Source organism: Lepisosteus oculatus, chromosome 20, assembly GCF_040954835.1.
Source record: "Lepisosteus oculatus isolate fLepOcu1 chromosome 20, fLepOcu1.hap2, whole genome shotgun sequence".
Lineage (NCBI taxonomy): Eukaryota > Metazoa > Chordata > Actinopteri > Semionotiformes > Lepisosteidae > Lepisosteus > Lepisosteus oculatus.
In genome coordinates, this window is record NC_090715.1 from 11,763,284 (window position 1) to 11,780,788 (window position 17,505).

At 44.7% G+C, this 17,505-nt stretch overlaps 1 protein-coding gene across 2 annotated transcripts; it reads left to right on the plus strand.

Moving 5' to 3' along the window:
* The first annotated feature begins 168 nt into the window (after positions 1–168).
* fbxo31 (F-box protein 31) lies at positions 169–16,362 on the plus strand. Of its 2 annotated transcripts, XM_015368139.2 has the most exons (10): positions 169–750; positions 3,677–3,748; positions 4,191–4,277; positions 7,719–7,795; positions 8,399–8,566; positions 9,266–9,340; positions 10,990–11,099; positions 12,261–12,414; positions 13,594–13,961; positions 14,569–16,362. In XM_015368139.2, the coding sequence occupies exons 1-10, from the start codon at positions 300–302 to the stop codon at positions 14,789–14,791; spliced, it is 1,785 nt and encodes a 594-aa protein (XP_015223625.2). In that variant the 5' UTR covers positions 169–299; the 3' UTR covers positions 14,792–16,362. The 2 variants fall into 2 exon arrangements, with proteins under 2 accessions (XP_015223625.2, XP_015223626.2); XM_015368140.2 differs by lacking the exon at positions 4,191–4,277 and having other exon boundaries at positions 174–750.
* The last annotated feature ends 1,143 nt before the right edge of the window (positions 16,363–17,505 follow it).

Sequence of the window (17,505 nt, forward strand, 5' to 3'; positions counted from 1 at the left end):
CTCACTTTCACTTTGCTTGGCTGTTTTAACGATAATGAATGAAATAAAAAAGGAATAAAACGACTTTGGAATTTTACTGTCGAAATTCGAGCTACACAGCCCTCGGGTGGCCAGAGGAGAATATTTATCACTTCTTTCTGATGTGTTCCCGGCGCAGAGACGCCCGCTGTCGGAGCCTGCAATCGCTCTGGCCACCTTGCACGGCGTGACGTGAGCGGGGCTGCCGCCCGGCCCAGCACGCACACAGCCGGCTCCTGCGCTGTGGCGGTGATGTAATGTTGTGTTCTCGGTGAGTACGGATGGCGGTGTGTGCCAGGCTTTGCGGAGTCGGACAGTCGCGGAGGTGCAGGAGGCGACAGCGAGAGGACCCGGCGGATCAGGACACCGACACCGACCCCGAGCTGGAGATGGACGAGGAGGAAGAGGAGCGGATAGTGGGGAAAATGCAGGCGGAGGCTGGTCCGCGCTGCCCGGGCGACGGAGCTGCTCGGGGGCCCGGGGTGACCAGCGATCCTGGTGCTGCAGCTGCTCCTGTCAGAGCTGCTGCAGGACCCACCCGGCTGAGCTGCCAGCCCCCGGCCTGCAAGGGGCCAGGCAGCCCGAACTCTTTACTAGACCTCCCTCCGGAGCTCCTGGTAGAAATCTTCGCCTCCCTGCCTGGGACAACACTGCCTAACCTGGCACTGGTGTGCAAGAAATTCCGGCACATCCTTAATACCGAGACAATCTGGAGGAGACGATGCACCGAGGGTAAATATCAATAATCTATAAAACAAAACGGGGTAAGAGGGGGGAAATATTAGTCATTTAAAAAGGTGGGTGCAGCGATATGAAGTCATTTGTGCTTTAGTAAAGGGGATCGGAATGTCATTTTACCATTAAAGGACTAGAGCCCGTAATTTCGGTTTCGGGAAGAGACAGATTTGCCCGGGAGAAGAGTAAAGGACTTGAGTTGATACCGTGTGTCGAATGCAGCTGTTTGAACACTACCGACACTCAACCTACTTTGTTGTGCAACTAACAGGACCAGCCCTCGACTGCTGCTTCAGAAACTTTGAGTGGCATGAGATGGCAGAACTCATCGGTTCCGGATATGGCCCGTCTGTAAGGCCGTTTACAAACAGCTGTGCAACCTGGAAAAGTCGTTTTTATACAGTACCGGACACTATTCGTCCATCCAGCATCTGAATTTCTTTTTCGCCCAGCCGCGATATAATTCACATCAGCTATAGCAACGTTTCGGTCTGTAGTGTCTTACAGTACGCTGATCAGTAATTGGACTTACGTTATCCTCACAGTTACAGCTTTGGTGCAGGACTGCTTGAGTCACCGATATTCGATCACTTTCCATCGATCTTATCTAACAAAATCGCTTTAATTTACTATTATGGACTGCACCTTCCGGTCGCTGGTAGTACTGTGCCTCAGATTGGTATATATACTTCAGCCTTCCTGGTAGAAGGAAGTTCACTTTGACAGCTAACCAGTGTCTCTGGCTCCGGCAGAGTGCCAGCTGCACAGTACGGGTTTTGTGTTAGAGCTTCGCTGGTTTTAGTGGCTTTGTTATTTCTTCCTTCGAGTTTGTCTGCCTGCCGTTGTGCTTTCTCGCTGGTGCCCCCTTGGAACCCCGTTTTCAAACTCCCACTTTCCTCTACCGTCCTCCGGCTCCCCCAGTCCTGCCCGTGTTAATCGCCTCCTTAACTCACACAGCCCTGGATTCTCCCGTATTTCAATACTGGATGATACACTACGTGCCTTGGGAACTGCTCATCATAATTATAGTTTTTACATAACTATTCTATTTTATTTTTTATTCCTTTTATAGTTTTTCCATTTCTATTTTGTATTCTTAATACCAAGATATGTTTTATTAAATGTGATTGAGACTTGTGTTCATAGAATATAGAGTCACCTGAAGAAGGCTCCACAGCCTAAACGTTTCCTTTTTTCTCTTTTCAGCATGGAATAAACGTCTACTTGTTCCTTTGCAGCCTGCGCATGCTGAAGCAGATACCTACTCGAACTACTTCATAGAGTATATGCTGTTATAATCCTTTGGTCATTTCTAACTTTATGGATCTGTGTAAAGAGCTTTATATTAACCGTAGAGTCTTTATTTATTGTAATTTTAGGTCACCTACACTTAGAAAAAAGTCTGCCATATGCAGTACTACTTCTAGTGACTGCTCTGGGACCGAGTCCTAGTTAAAGTGATCAGAGTGGAGACCCTCACCAGCTAGAGTGAGCAGAAGAAGAGCCAGTAGTGGTTAATTCCATGCTGAATAGAAAGATTAAAAACAACAGTTTGGCTGGGGAGCCGTCTTCTGTGAGGCCGCGCTGCCCACGCTCCTGATGTGAGTACATCTCCGCCAGCCTTCCAAGATGGTCCAGAGACTCCCAGGAATCAGATTCCACCCGGAGGCTCAATAATGTGATCGGATATTTTCAGAGAAAACAGGTTGGCGGGAGAGATTAAGAAAGGTCTAGTGTGTGTGTGGAGTGGGGGTCTTCCACGTATTGGGTGCACAGTGACGGGGGGGAGGTCACAGGTATTTTAGAAATTTGTCAGCCTTTTATTTGATTTCTGTGTACTATAACTAAGGACATTTTTAGTAGGAAGTGAACTGAACATATATTTTGAGAAAAAGGCTCCAAAAGAAATTATATTCAGCTGCCACTTACTTTTTGAAAAACATTTTTTAATTGAATGATTAGAATGTAATTGCACCGTGCAGTAGAACACACGGATCAATACACGAAAAGGTTATGTAAATTGTGCAGTGTTTCTGCCTGGTAATGAGTACCGTCAGGCCCCTTATGGCTTCTACTTGGTCTTTGCAAGTGAAATGTCTGGCAGTGCTCTGTTGTTCTTCTGAATGTCTTGTCATTTAAGATGTTTGGAAAAGCAGCCTTAAATGGGCTGGTCATTTAGGTTCTCCATAACTTTGGATTTTGGGGTTGGTGGTGTTAAAATGCCTTCAAGCTGCGACACAGAAGAGGTCTTATATACTTATATACTTATATACTTATATACTTATATACTTACTGTATATCAATAATGATATACAGTAAGTACAGTATATCCCCTCACCAGTGCAGCCTATCAGGTGACTTCTTCTGTTTTTTCTATGGTGTTGCCCCATTTTGTGGTTTGTTTTTTGCCTTCATTGCTGTGTGCTGTTGCAATACTCTTTCCTGTTGTCATCTTCTTATTAATCCACTTTCAAGAGGGGGATACGTGTAAGGTAGCAATTAAGCTGATAAGATTGTGAATGCAATTCAGCGAAGAATTTATTTGTTCCCGAGACTAATGGGATCTTGCAGGGGGACGTTAACAGGGTTGCTGCCTTGCTAATAATAGAGACGATGGAAATGATGTCACATGCTTTCCAGAAAGGACAGCTGTATGTCATAATGAAGATTTATTGATCTGTGTTGCTTCATGTTTCACTTTGCCACCCCCGAGTGCAGGAACCGTTAGAGGTGGTTAGCCTTAGCTACCTCCAATACTCTCGGTACTCTCCTCTTTTTTATATTCCTTGGGTCACGTTTGGCACTTCCAGACATAAAGAGTGGGCGCCGTCTGATGCTGACCCCGTAAGAGGCAGGTTTTCCAAGAGGCTGCTGGGACACAGTGTCAGGGTCTAACTTCCTTCTCCACCTCCTCCCCCCGCAGAGTTTGGGATGCTTGAAGATCTGCGGAAGGTCGAGGTGGTCGGGATGTCCAGCAGGGAGCTGTATGTGAAACGTGAGTAGTCAGCCACTCTCCCTCTCCGTCTCGCTCTTCCTACTCAAGGTGTAATTTCCACAGTTAACTGCTCCTGAACTGTCAGCGCACCAAAGAACAGGCTATTAATGAACATCCGCCCTCCACTCACCCCACTCCCAGCCCTTGGCAATAAAAACAGCGCATCCAGTGCTGAATCAATGCAAGACAGTCTGAGCGTTAAGGAGACGGAGTAAGAGGAAGAGAGCGGACTGTTCTGCATGCTGTTGTGGTGCAGTTGTGATCCCTTCACCTGGGGCTTGTCCGAGCCCGTTACTCTTTTTCCCCCCCTTGTCACCAGCATTAAGGTAGACAAGAGAACAACTTTTCCTCCTACACCTCCTGTCCTCGCTCTGTGATACCATGCTGTCTGAAGGCTCCTCGGGATACTTCCCTGTGTCACTGTGCTGCTGTCTCCGCTCAGGTATTAACCCTCGAGTGAAGTCTGGGCGCTTTATGAAGCTCCTGCCAGACTACGAACATATGGATTACCGGGACATATATATCCGCTGTATGTAACTCCGCCATGTGTGTGATCACTGCTGGAGGGGGAAGGATAACGCATGGAGCACTACTAACAGGAATTTGTGCTCAACCCCAGCTTAAGTTCTTATGTCACCCTAACTGCCCTGCAGATTGGCTCCTGCTTTACCCGAAGATTCCTCATGTTCTAAACCTCCCGTCCCCTCCCAAAAATAGCCTTCCCTTTCTCAAACACACTCTAGGTCTCCTATTGATATGCAGAACTTAGTGCTGGACCAGACGGTTTGCAGTTTGTTCCAAATGAGTTGGCTGTTTGATAATTAGAGAGGTCACAATAAAGAGGAACTTTTACAGCATCAACAGTTGTGGAAAAGCACCTCTTACCTCCGCAGACTGCATGTGGCATGTGCACTCTCTGTTAAATCAACAGGCTCTAAAGGTTGCTGTTCCCATACTTTGGAAAAGTCTCAGATGTTTGTGTTGTGCATGAGACTCTGGACAAATCTTCTGTGGACTAATAAGGAGTTGCTGACATTATATTTATTTTTGTTTACTTAAACTCGGTCCTTTTCCCCACAGTTGCCTGACTTTGGTCACTTAAGCATCTGCAATGATTTCTTTTGGAAAAAAAAATCCTTTAAATGAAATGATAAACAAAAATTGTAACCGTGTCTGGAAGGGGGCTGGAGGCAGAGTTTTCACAGTGCTAGTTTCACATGTTCGAATGAAATTGAAAATGGGGAGCTTATTGTTCCACTGGAGCTGAGCAAGGTTTTAAACCTCCTGAGGAATCTGAGATACTCATGTCTCAGGGAAGCCTTCCTATCAGTTTCTTTTGTGGCATTTATGAAGTCTAATTAGACATGTGCTAATGGCCTAGAGAACGTGGTATCCAGCAGGTGAGCATCTGTTCTGCCCTTGAGTGCAATAATTCTTACTAATGCTATTCCAGAGCCAGAAGTCTAGATATGGAGCAGCTCTCTGTTTCTACCCTCATTAGGAAACTGAGAAGCTCTCTATCCTTTGCCAGTGCCTTGAGTTAGACCCCCCACAAGGGGGAAGAAGGCAGCACATCTCGTGTAAGGGATATACAGTCAGTTCTGCACCCCCTGATACTCTATTAATACAGAGCTGTCCTTCAAGAGAGCTCGGTTTCCTGAGGCTCCCAGATCCTGTCAAGCAGCTTCAGCCACAGCCTTTGAGAAGAACTCTTAAGTGCTGTACCTTTGCCTGCTATTTGTGTTCATTAACACAGGAGCTCTAAATAAGAACTCTTTACTCCTGTGGAATTCCACACATTTTTCTGTGGTGTTTAATGAGGCTCCTGCTTCTCGTTTAGGCCACACTGCCAGGTTTTTTTCATTAAATCCTAAGATAATGAATCATGAAAGTGGAATTTCCCTTTGAAAATCAATTTTGAAATGCAGGTAGTACTCTGCACTGTGCAGTTGAAACATGATGCAGTTTTTGTATATGTGAAACTTGGATATTTATACAATTCTTAACTAAATTTAAAACTGCACTTCCAGAATGAAAGCAATAGAAATAAACCTCATTGTGAAGTCAGGATTTGTCAGTACTTACAATTTGCCAAATTTACAGTTGCCAATAGAAGAACTTTATATTTTTCTACATGGTTCTACATGGTCTTATGTCATTGGACATTAAGTCTTTATTTTTACATGATCCTTTTCAACCAGTTTATAAAGCTTTCAGGAAAACTGCTTGTTTTTTCCATCTGTTTTTTCCACTTGCCTGACTGATATGTTATTGAATTCAATAACATATCAGTCAGGCAAGTGGATCACAACTGTTTTATTTTTATATAAATGTATAAATGTTAGTGAATTCAATAACATATCAGTCAGGCAAGTGGATCCTAACTGTTTTATTTTTATATAAATGTAAACTAATAAAGTTCATTGTATATTATGTTATTTTTTTATTTTGAGGGCTTAAATGCAATTATAAAAAAATAAAAGATAATATAAAAATCAAGCATTTCATTTTAAAATAAAAATGTTATGTGGTGCTGCCTTTTTAAACCAAAATTTGAATTTAAAAAAGATTTAATGCTCAGATAATCTACTGTTTTCTTTCTGCTTTGTAAACTGATTGTTTAGTATTTTGTATTCTGCTTTTCTAAGCAGAGTGTTCCTGGACCTGCATCTTGGAATCCAGAATGTTCACTGAGACCATTTTTGCTCATTCATTGTTTTTTTAAAAACTCTGTAGTGGCCCAAGTCTCACAGTATTATTGATGTTTTCATTAGCGCACCATGCTGTGCACCTCGAAAACACTTGCCCACTCTGACAGCATGCCTTCATTAAACCGGTCCTCGTGGTGACAAAGAGCACATTGTGGAACCAGTGTCTCGATCTGTGTGGCTCAGAAACATCCACAAAAATAGTCGCTTTGGAACTAGGTACAGAAAGCAGATTGGAAAAAAATGTCTATTAAATATCATTTTTAAGATAAATTAAAAAGATCTCATGCATGTGAGTCTATGGGGGCCAAAGAAAATCCCACTGGCCGTCACGTGTTACCCCTGTGGCTGGGTTCAGCCATTAATTTCTCAATGTATTAAAAACAAGACCTTAAAATCTACCAGAAATGTACCAATAAATTCGTGGAGCAGCAGCTTTATTTGTGGGGCAGTTTACTTCTTTTTTTGTTGCAGTGCTGTACAACCACTGTTTCAAAATGCAGACTCCTTCTTTTTAACCAGTCGATAAATCAATCAAGGTTTATTTATCGATGCACGAACAGTACAGCATACAGCGGTGTCGTCGGCCTAATAACTGCCTAATCTTTTGATCCACGGACCTACAGTGCAGAATCAGCAGGAAAAGGATCCCTTCTCACATACAGGGAAGCAACTTTATGTTAATTAAAAAGCATCTAGCTGGTACCAGGTGGCTCAGTCACTGCAGGCACTGTTTTAGGGTTCAAGATGAGCCCTGTAGTCCAGCTTCTCCAGATTTCACCAGGGCCAGGTCAGTTGCCACCTGTGACCCCATTTGAATGTGCAGCCCGTTGCTTCCTTGTGGCTGTTTGTGTTTTGTCATCTCTTGCCTGGCTGTAATATACTGGCTAGTGTGTTTTAAACCAAATGGTGCAAAGCTGCATTTCACTGGTGTAAGTGCTTTAACAAGCTGCGAAGGACATGCTGTACCTGCAGTGTCAGGCCTGCATCTCACTGCCTGGTTGTGATGCTAATTAAAGTTCCAAATAATCAGTATTCCTCTGTGTTACAGAAATAATGGGCAACATGGGTGATCTAGCTTGGATTAAAAAATCCTCAAAAATCCATTCTCCTGTGGCACCATCTGCAAACTCTCGAATTATTAGTAGAAACGTTCATTCAAAGTTAATTCAGAAACCACAAAAGTCTTTTTTGCGAATTGCGTTCTGCTGTGTTCAGCTGATTTGTTCAATGGGTTCTGTCTGTTACTTGCCCTTGTGCAGTGCTGCACCCGTACCGACACATCCTGGGCCTGTGGCAGCCAGACATCGGGCCCTACGGCGGACTGCTCAATGTCGTGGTAGGTGTATGAGTTGTGTTGGTGATTATGGACGTCTGTGATTCATCTCCATAAGCTTTGACTCCACCGGCTTCAACAACAAAAGCCCAGAGTCTGCAGTATGTGGAGTGGTTTTTCTTTATATGAGAAATGGTCAGTCAGGTTGCCCCCAGTTTCTAAATCACATACATTAAGGTTTGCTTTTGGAGATATACTGCCCTTACTCAGTGGACTTTGAAACTGGAATTCCTGTCTGAATAGGATTTGCACCTTTGCAGTGTGCCATTCAGACGAGCCACTGAAAGTTTTATCATTTACTTTGTTCGCTCTGACATTATCTAATTTTACAGCAAGTCTCTTTTGCTGTCTTATTCTTCCAACTCGCAGCCCTAGGTAAAATTTGAAGCTAGGCTGCAATCTCTTGATGGAATTGTGTTTGTTACCTCAAACTTTGATCTCTACGGTTTCTTCTCACGTGAGACCTCTATACCAGGGGCCACAGAGCCTGGTTTAAAAATAAATGGTTTAAACCCAACGGCAGTATCACGTTATATAGGCCTTGATGGGTGTGTTTTCCACGCTGGTATGTCTGTTAGCGTGTTCCCATCTGTCTCTACGGTCCAGGTGGACGGGCTGTTCATCATCGGCTGGATGTACCTGCCCCCCCATGACCCCCGCGTGGATGACCCCATGCGCCGCCGGCCCCTGTTCCGTATTCACATGTGGGAGAACAACAAGGCCACAGTGGAGTGCATGTATGGCCACAAGGGGCCCCACAAGGGAGACATCCAGGTCAGTGTCGGTCGGCAGCCTTCCGCAGCGGGGCAGGTGACACCACGATATGGCTGCTCTAAGAAACTAAAGGTTCGGCTTCAGCTCACTGAAATATGACTGCCAGTAGTTTGTGTACTGAGGATGTCCGAGCCCATCCGAAATTGTTGACCTCTTGCTGCAACGCCCCCAAAGACAAGCCACACCCCCTTTATGAAGCCCAACACAAGGTATCGAAAGTAGTAATAATAATATTCCTCACACTTAAAACGCGCTTTTCTGGAAACTCCACTCAAAGGGCTTTACAGGTACTGGGGACTCCCCTGCACCACCAAAATGTGTAGCCCCCACTTGGATAATGCGAAGGCATCTATAGGGCGCCGGTATGCTCCCCACACGTCAACTATCAGTGGGGAAGAGAACGGAGTGATGAAGCCAGTTCATAGATCAGGATTACTAGGAGGCCATGATTGGTAAAGGCCAGGGGGAAATTTGACCAGACACCAGGGTAACACCCTGGGATTTTTTAATAACCACGGAGAACAGGATCTCTGTTTTACGTCTCACCTGAAGGACAGAGCCTTTTTTGAATCGCGTCCCCATCACTATACTGGGGCACACAGACTGCAGGATGACTGACTGCGCCCCCTACTTGTCCCACTAACACTACTTTCACTTTCTCTAGAAACTGGTAACACTGGTGTTTTTTTTTCTTTTCAGACAGTAAAGAAAGACGAGTTTTCCACCAAATGCAACCAGACAGACCACCATCGGATGTCCGGAGGAAGGCAAGAGGTGATATTAAAGGATATTAAAGAGTTTCTCCATATTACATCAGCGATGTGATAAACACGTCTGCATATTTTTGTGTTTAAAAGAGCATTTAAAAAATACTCTCCCTTTTATTTTAAAAAGAAGGGCATTGTGCTGTTCACATTACATTGAAATAACGATCTAGCTAATTTACAACCCTGTGTGACCCACTATGTATGCTAACTTGTTTCGATAATTTTGCTACGTCTCCTTAAGGAACTTTTTTGACTTCACAGGGTTTGTTCCTGTGCATCACACTCTTACTCTTTGCATGACATCACACTCTTACTCTTTGCATGACATCACATTCTTACTCTTTGGATGACATCACACTCTTATTCTTTGCATGACATCACACTCTTACTCATCACCACATTTTAAGTCTCTGATCATCAAAATTTTCTGGAAGACTTCTAAAGCACTCTTTCATTTAACTCTGTCAGAAAGGTTCCTTTAAAATCCAAAAGCTGTGTTGCCTTATATTATCCATATCTTCAATAGAAATTTTAAAAATCCATCTCTTGGTATTAATGGAAGCTAGTTTGCCAGTGTGGAAAACCCTTTATCTTTGCAGGACAAATTTGACATCTACCCAATAGAGCATTCTCAAATGTGTTGAGATTGTATTAGAGTCTTGGCATGGGATCCCATTTGGCATTAAAAATCAGATCTCCAGAACTAGGCTAACATACTGCTTAAGGCTTAATCCAGTACATTTGACATATGGGAGTAATTCTTGAGAAAACTAGCAAAATAAATCTTCTGTAATGTGATATTTAAAACTAATTTATTTTGTTTATTTGATTACATTAGAAAAATGTAGATAAAATATAGAAAAAGTATTGTTGTGGACCGATGGAGCTTTGAAGCATGATTTAAAGGAAAAAAACAAAGACATCAAAGAGTGCATCAAACAAGGAATTCTTTCATTCTCTTTATTAAGAAATTCTTTCATCGTTTAGTAACTTGCTTAGATTTGCTTTTATTCTTTCATCATTTGGTCAATACAGCATGCATTTTAAAACGTGTCTGGGGATTATGCACTTTGTAAAGAATGACATAAACAGCATGGCAGGAGTTCTCATTTCAGTGATATGAAGAATTTTGAGCCAACATCCAGTTCTGAAATACTTTTGGGATGTCAGGCTTTCTGTTCCCCCTGGATATTTTAGTCTTTTAGACAGCTGAGGGCATGAGTAACATCAGCTTTGTTATTTACTTTCAGTGTCTGCATACTCTCAGGAACTGTGTTTTGTAATCCTTTCCATTTTTGTGTTCTGTTTCACATGCTCATGAAAATAACAAGTTGAGGTTAATTCACACTTTGCACCTTCTAACCTGAGGGAGAACCAGCTGCCCAGATGTGGTTCCTTTTACTTTTCCGAGTAGTCTTTGCGGTCAAAGCAAAGTGATCCATCCTCGCTGTTCACACCTCCCTCTATACAGTATATCAAAGCACTTTATGAAAGAAGAGTAATAGAGATCAGCAAAGATCCGGGATATTATTTCAGTTCAAAGGAGTAGAACCATCTGGAACCATCGTAAAAAGACCCAGCTGAAAACAGCCGCTGTCTGGATGAGTTGGTGCCTCTCTGTGCGAGGTGACAGCTGGGTCTCGTGTTTGTCTGCAGGAGTTCCGCACGTGGCTGGAGGAGGAGTGGGGTCGCACCCTGGAGGACATCTTCCACGAACACATGCAGGAGCTTATTCTCATGAAATTCATCTACACCAGCCAGTACGAGTAAGTCTGGAGAGGTGGGGGCTGCATGGGTAGAGGACAGTTTTCTGGGCACCCTACTCAAAGCGTTTTACAGTTAATGGGGATCCCCTCCGCCACTAATGTGTAGCCCCACCTGGATGGTGCATCTGCAGCCAGACTGCGTCAGTATGCTCACCACACACCAGGTCTCAGTGGGGAGGATAACAGAGTGATGAAGCCAGTTCATAGATGGGGATTATTAGGAGGCCATGATAGGGAAAGGTCCAGGGAGAAATTTGATCAGGACACCAGGGTAACACCCATAATCTAGAAGTGATTACCCATTATAGATACAAGCAAAGAAAGTTTTGATTCATCAGGAGTCCAAACGCTCTTGGTCAGAGAAAATAAATGACGATTATAATTTGCCGGAATACAATCTGTCAGCCATACCACCCTGCACCTCTCGACTGGCTACCCACTGAAGCTAAGCAGGGTTGAGCCTGGCTAGTACCTGGATGGGAGACCTCCTGGGAAGCTGTGATTGCAGCTGGAAGAGGTGTTAGTGGGACCAATGGGGCGCGCCAACCCTGCGGTCTGTGTGGGTCCTAGTACCCTGGTATAGTGGCTGGGATGCGATCGTCTCGGTTCCGCGCGGGGTCGTGCCCCCCGCCACCCGTTCCATCCCCACACCTGGGGCGCGAACCCGGGTCTCCGGCGTAAAGCAACAGGGCACCAACCGCGTGAGCTAAAGGAGACCTCCCCCAGCCCAGGCAGCTGAGGTCCCTGCTACGCGCAGTGGGGGCGCTGACGTCATCACTGACATCATCACATCATCACTGCACTAGCTCCGCTACAGGGAAACTATACTGTAGTGGGCGCCATCTTTCGGATGAGATGTTAAACCGAGGTCCTGACCCTTTCATTTTCATTAAAGATTCCCAGGCATTTCTCTGTAAGAGTAGGGAGTAATCTCTGTGTCCGGGCCAAATTTCCCCCTCGGTCTTTACCGTGGCCACCAAAGTGTCCCCATGTATGATTGGCCTGCACTTGCCCTGCGATGGACTGGCGTCCTGTCCAGGGTGTACCCTGCCTTGCGCTCGTTGCTTGCCGGGTAGGCTCCGGCTTCCCACGACACCACACGGTACAAGGCGGTTTGTGCAAATGACGAGACATGACTACCTGACTATCCTTGCCTTTCAGTAACTGCCTGACGTACAGGCGCATCTACCTCCCCCCGCCTCAGCCCAGCGACCTGCTGAGACCGGGCCTGTTCAAGGGCACGTACGGCAGCCACGGGCTGGAGATCGTCATGCTGAGCTTCCACGGCAACAGCGCCAAAGGCACCAAGCTCACCGTGAGTAGCAGCCGCCGTCCCAGGAGAGAACTGGGGGGAATCCTGACACGGAGACGGTGCCCCTCAGCGCCCCCTTGTGGTAAAGAAGAGCAGTCTTGGTGGTGCCTAGGCTGCCCAGGCAGAAGAGCAGTGGGATCTACGAGGGGTGTTGCGGGGTGTTGCCCTTTGAGATTTACAGGTCTTTTCAAGCCCCCGGTCTGATCAACACATCAGTTCTGAGGAGAGCAGAGCACTAGCACAACAAACTGTGTTTTTATATCGTATATAACATATATACACCTGTTAATATACACTCATTCCTCGTTAAACCAGCAGTTTACTTACGAATACTTGCTAAAAGAGTGATACTTATACAGTACCTGTTTTTGTTGGACGAGTGAGCTTGCACTGCTACTATGATCAGGTGGGGAGCTGCGTCAGCATGCGTCGGCTGCAAAGGAACAAGTAATAGGTTTATTCCATGCTGAAAAGAGAAGAAAGAAAACACATCGTTTCGGCCGTGGAGCCTTCTTCAGGTGTGAGAGAGACAGGGCGGTAAGCAAAGTTAATGTAGCGGGAGAACTAAAGCTGGGATAGAGGAGGAGCGAGAGGCGGGAGCAGGGGACAGAAAGAGAGGCCAATCAAGAGGTATGAAGTCAGGATAGGTGAAGAGAGATGTGAAATGAAACCTACAATGAATAGAGAGAATTAGAAGAAAAGTAGTCTGTCGTTAAGAGAAGGGGGAAGGTGTGATCCTAGGTGCAGGATAATTTGGGTTTCGGTGGTCTTTCTGATGTATGAGTTCGGAAAACCGTCTTTGAGAACACAGACGGAGAGATTAGTGTGGTCGTGGCCGTCAGAGGTGAAATGAGAAACGATGGGCTTGAAGAGATCTTTAATCTTCACAGCCCTGACGTGTTCTCTGAAGCGGTCTCCGAGTCTCCTTCCTGTTTCTCCAGTGTAGATGGCTGGGCAATTACTGCAAGAGATCCAGTAAATAAGGTTGCTGGAGGTACAAGATGCCATCTGGGTGATCTGGAATTGTCCTGAGGGGCCTTGAACGAGTGTGCTGTTAGATGTGTACTTGCAGGTGATACAGTACTGTTACCTCTGGCTGGGTCTGCCTTTGCACAGCGGAATAGATGTAAAATAGTCTGCGTAGCTCAAAAGCAGGAGTAATTCCTGAGTGTCCCCCCCTAGGGAGACCCCAACGTGCCCGCCGGCCAGCTGACCCTCGACATCGACCTGTCGCGCCCCATCCAGCTGCCGGACCTGGAGAAGCAGCGCAGCGTGGAGGAGCTGTCCCGGCTGGTGATGGGCGAGCACGAGCAGGTGCAGCGAGAGCGCGCCCAGGGCGAGGAGCGGGGCCCGCAGGCGGGGAGGGGCCGGCGGGAGCAGGGGGCCGAGGGAGGGGCAGGAGGAGGCGACCCCGGGGACGAGCCGCCACCCGCCGAGGGCGGGGCCGCGCCGCAGGTCCCGTCGGGCCAGGGGTCCGAACCCCAGCCCTTCGTGTTGCCGCTGGGGGTCATGGCCCGCACCGAAGTGTACCCCCGCACCTGCCGAATGTGGTGAGCAGCGCCTGCCCCCGGCCTCGTTTCGCTCATTTAGAGGACATTTCAACTGAACGATTAAGCCCTGATTGGCCAGAATTTTCTGAATTAACCAGGATTTTCTTAATTGATTGAAGAATGTTCCCAGTCTTTAGGAAAAGGTGAATAGGGCTGTATATCTGCGAGACTGATTGTTGTCCCGAGGTTGTCCTGTGGTTGTCCATACCATGTCCTCCTTCTGACACCTTAGTTCTTCTGTGCATGCTAAGCACTGGCAGTACGAAAAAGAGGCAGATAGGCTGACAGTGCACATTCCTGCAGACACATGTACATTCTTTGGGTCTGTGTTTCTGCACTGCAATGTAGACGTAAACTCGAATTGGAGATTTCAGATGGAGGTGATCTAAAAGCATGGCTATTGTAAATAAACATACGTCCCCTGGACATCTTTTTACCTGAGGGATATTGCAGTGGAAACTCCTGCCTGTAGGGGAAACGTTGAAAGTTTACCAGGTGTATCATGCTTGCATCGATCACATGAGCTGCAGTGAGCCTCGCTCTGCAAGCTGCCCCCTGCGCAGAGTGCCGAGTGACTGACAGTGCCGATCTCCGGGCTGTGTTGCAGTTTCTACGGGACGGGCTTGATCGCTGGCCACGGCTTCACCAGCCCCGAGCGCACGCCCGGGATGTTCGTGCTGTTTGACGACGACCGATTCGGGTTCATCTGGCTGGAGCTGAAGTCCTTCAGCCTCTACAGCCGCATCACAGACAGGCTGCCCTACGCCCAGGCGCCCTCCCTCAAGGCCTTCGAGGAGATGCTGAAGAACATGCAGTCCTGGACATCCTGACAGCCTGCTCTCCGCACAGGGGCAACGGCCCGGGGAAAGAGCTGACGATTAGGATGAGAGTTAAGACGAGTCATCTGAGCCTCTCCCGGGAAAGCATGCACTTCGACACAAAGGCAAATACGGCTTTTTAAAATGTTTTATTGATGAAGGAAAAACTCATTTAAATTGATATCCCACCTGCTATGGCTACAGCACCGCAGGTTTTTTGAGCTTCTGATTTGCAAACGATGTTAATTATTAAAAGCTTATTTCGAGTGGAAGGAAAGGGTTATATAGTATTAAGCCCAAGGTAAAAGAGGAGTAGCCCTTTCCTTTCATTCTTTAAATTATAATAAGCTTGATCTCACTTAGCAATCTTGGAGGTTTATAGGTTATTTTCCAATAAGAAAAGAGTTTGTGTGTGAGGGCTAGACTGATTTTCACACATCTGGTATTCCAGGAATGTATTACTATATTCCTCTGAGCAGTGAATGAATTTATCATTTGAGAACCTTTTGGCCAAGATAAAAGCTTGTAGTCGGCTTCTTTCTTAATTTACAAAAAACAGTATTACAGAATGATCAGTAAAAAACATATCAAATTAGTCAAGCCCTAATAAGTTGTTGTTTGTTTTGTGAATTGTACAGGTTCATTCTTTTTGATTGCTTTTGGCTGAAGGATATGATTTATTTTATCCGTTTGGTAAGTGTCTGAAATAGATTCTGTGGCTTCAACCAAAACGATAGCAAAAATACAGGTGTTGGCTGTCAAAAACCTCAGTAAAAACATTTTGCAGGCTTCTCATTGTTGTGCATCACAGGGTATTTCAGTATTGTAAACTGAGGCTGTTCTGCAACAGCTAAAATAACACTAAATGGTGAGAAGCTGTCTCTGCCCGTTTATCATGACTGTAGGAAATACAACATTCAATAAATACACCACCATCAAATCACACTAAATCACTTGTCATTATGTCAAAAGCCACTTTCTTTATTTTTCTTATTTAATTAGAATACTTGTGTTTATTTCTAAAATCAGAAGGTTGTGCTGTTATTTTTTTAATGCAGTTTTTTTTCTCCAGGGTGCAATTTGGTTTTATTAGTTCTAAGCAAGATTGGCGTATGATTTTCTATTTAACACAAGCCCGTACTGTTGATTTATTTTCTGACGTTTCGAAAAGAAGTGAAGATATAATGTATAAAAAAACAAAATTGTAATATATATTAAAGGATCCTTATTTAATATATGAATTTATTAATTGTAATAGGCGGGTTTCTTTTTAGAGTATATGTTTCTTGCCTTTTTATGTATTATAATCAGGACAAATTTACCTTCTGCGAAACCTCTCACTGAACGTTTGTTGCTTGAATAAGCTGATTGTTGCACTTAAAATGTTTTTCTGTAATTAATTGCGAAGCTCAGTGTTTTTTCTTTTTCTGTTCTTCTTAATTTGTTGTGAAATTTAACTTTTGGGTTCTGTTTTTTCTTTCCTCAGTTTGTATTTTTCAAGTATCACAGCAGGTTTTCACTAGGACATCAGGGAGCATTGAGTTTGCTTTATTGGTTCTCAATAAATAATGGATTAAAAGGTTCATTGTCTTCTTATAAGATGAATTGTCTTTCCGTGCCAGAGTTATCAAAGTAATAAAGGTGTTTTATATTCTATAGCTGAAGATCACTGTCCTGGATAGTTTAGGAGGAAACAGGTTAACAATAAATCCCATGAAAAGTCATATGGCTTTTACTCATATCCACCAGAGAGTGGCGTTGTGACAATCAGAGAAATGCATTCCTTGCATTCTCATGAGCAAATCAGTGAATTGGCTGCACCTGAGGTAGCCAGATCCCTATATAACCATTGTCTGAAGAGGTGGTCAAACTCTGCTGAGATCCTCATGGTCACTTGGGGATGCAGTTGTTTAGGAATGTTCCATTAGAAAATGAAACACTTAATTAGAATATACACAAGGTTGCAACCTGTCTCTTGTATAGCAGCCTTGGTCACTTTCTGTGTCAAAAGAAGTAAAAAGCAAGGTTGTTAATGAATGTACCTGCCCCAAAAGGAAATCAACCGGGTCAGGGGTTTTGTAGTGCCAAGGGCTAGAGATAATATTTGAACATGCAGTTATTAGGATCATAAGGACAGGTAGCAAGCATAACATGGGGATGGCTCCCTGGGCTGTTTATGTTCCCCTGCTTAGGGTTGGTTTTCATGTGCTGGTCCCCTTGCTATGGGATCTGACACAGCAGCTAATTGACTTGCAGTGCTCAGACTCCTGGAATTCAAAGTTCTAGGATCTGCAAAACCCACTTGAGGCTACTGAAATTGATTGCAGCATCTCTATTGTCTATTATAACCTGTTGGAAGTCCTTGCCAGTGAAATCTGACTGTTTGAACAAAGTGGCATTTTCAGTACTTTCAGCATTTAGATCAACAAATGCCAAAAACCATCTGTGAAAATATCTGTTCACAGAGAACCTCATTCTTTGTCCCTCATGTAGCAGGTTAACAACTGAACATTCAGAGCCTTGTTAAGACTTGTCACCCTGAGCCTTATATTGGAGACCTCAGAAAGAGAAAGTAAGGCCAAGGATCACAGTAAAGGGCAAGACATGCATAATAATGTATTCATTTGAGATATTAATTTTTGTCAATCAAAATATAAATAGGGCTATTCTTGACGTTTAAAAAAGTATCAATGGCAGGCAAATCTGTAAAAACAAGTGCGTGAGTT

What these genes read in the sequence shown, in the direction of transcription:
- fbxo31 (XM_015368139.2), top strand. Translation starts at nt 300, where the DNA reads ATGGCGGTGTGTGCCAGGCTTTGCGGAGTCGGACAGTCGCGGAGGTGC. An exon ending in CAGGGAGCTGTATGTGAAAC is followed by an intron (nt 3,749 to 4,190) that starts GTGAGTAGTCAG and finishes GTCTCCGCTCAG; the next exon opens with GTATTAACCCTCGAGTGAAG. An exon ending in CCAAAGGCACCAAGCTCACC is followed by an intron (nt 12,415 to 13,593) that starts GTGAGTAGCAGC and finishes GTCCCCCCCTAG; the next exon opens with GGAGACCCCAACGTGCCCGC.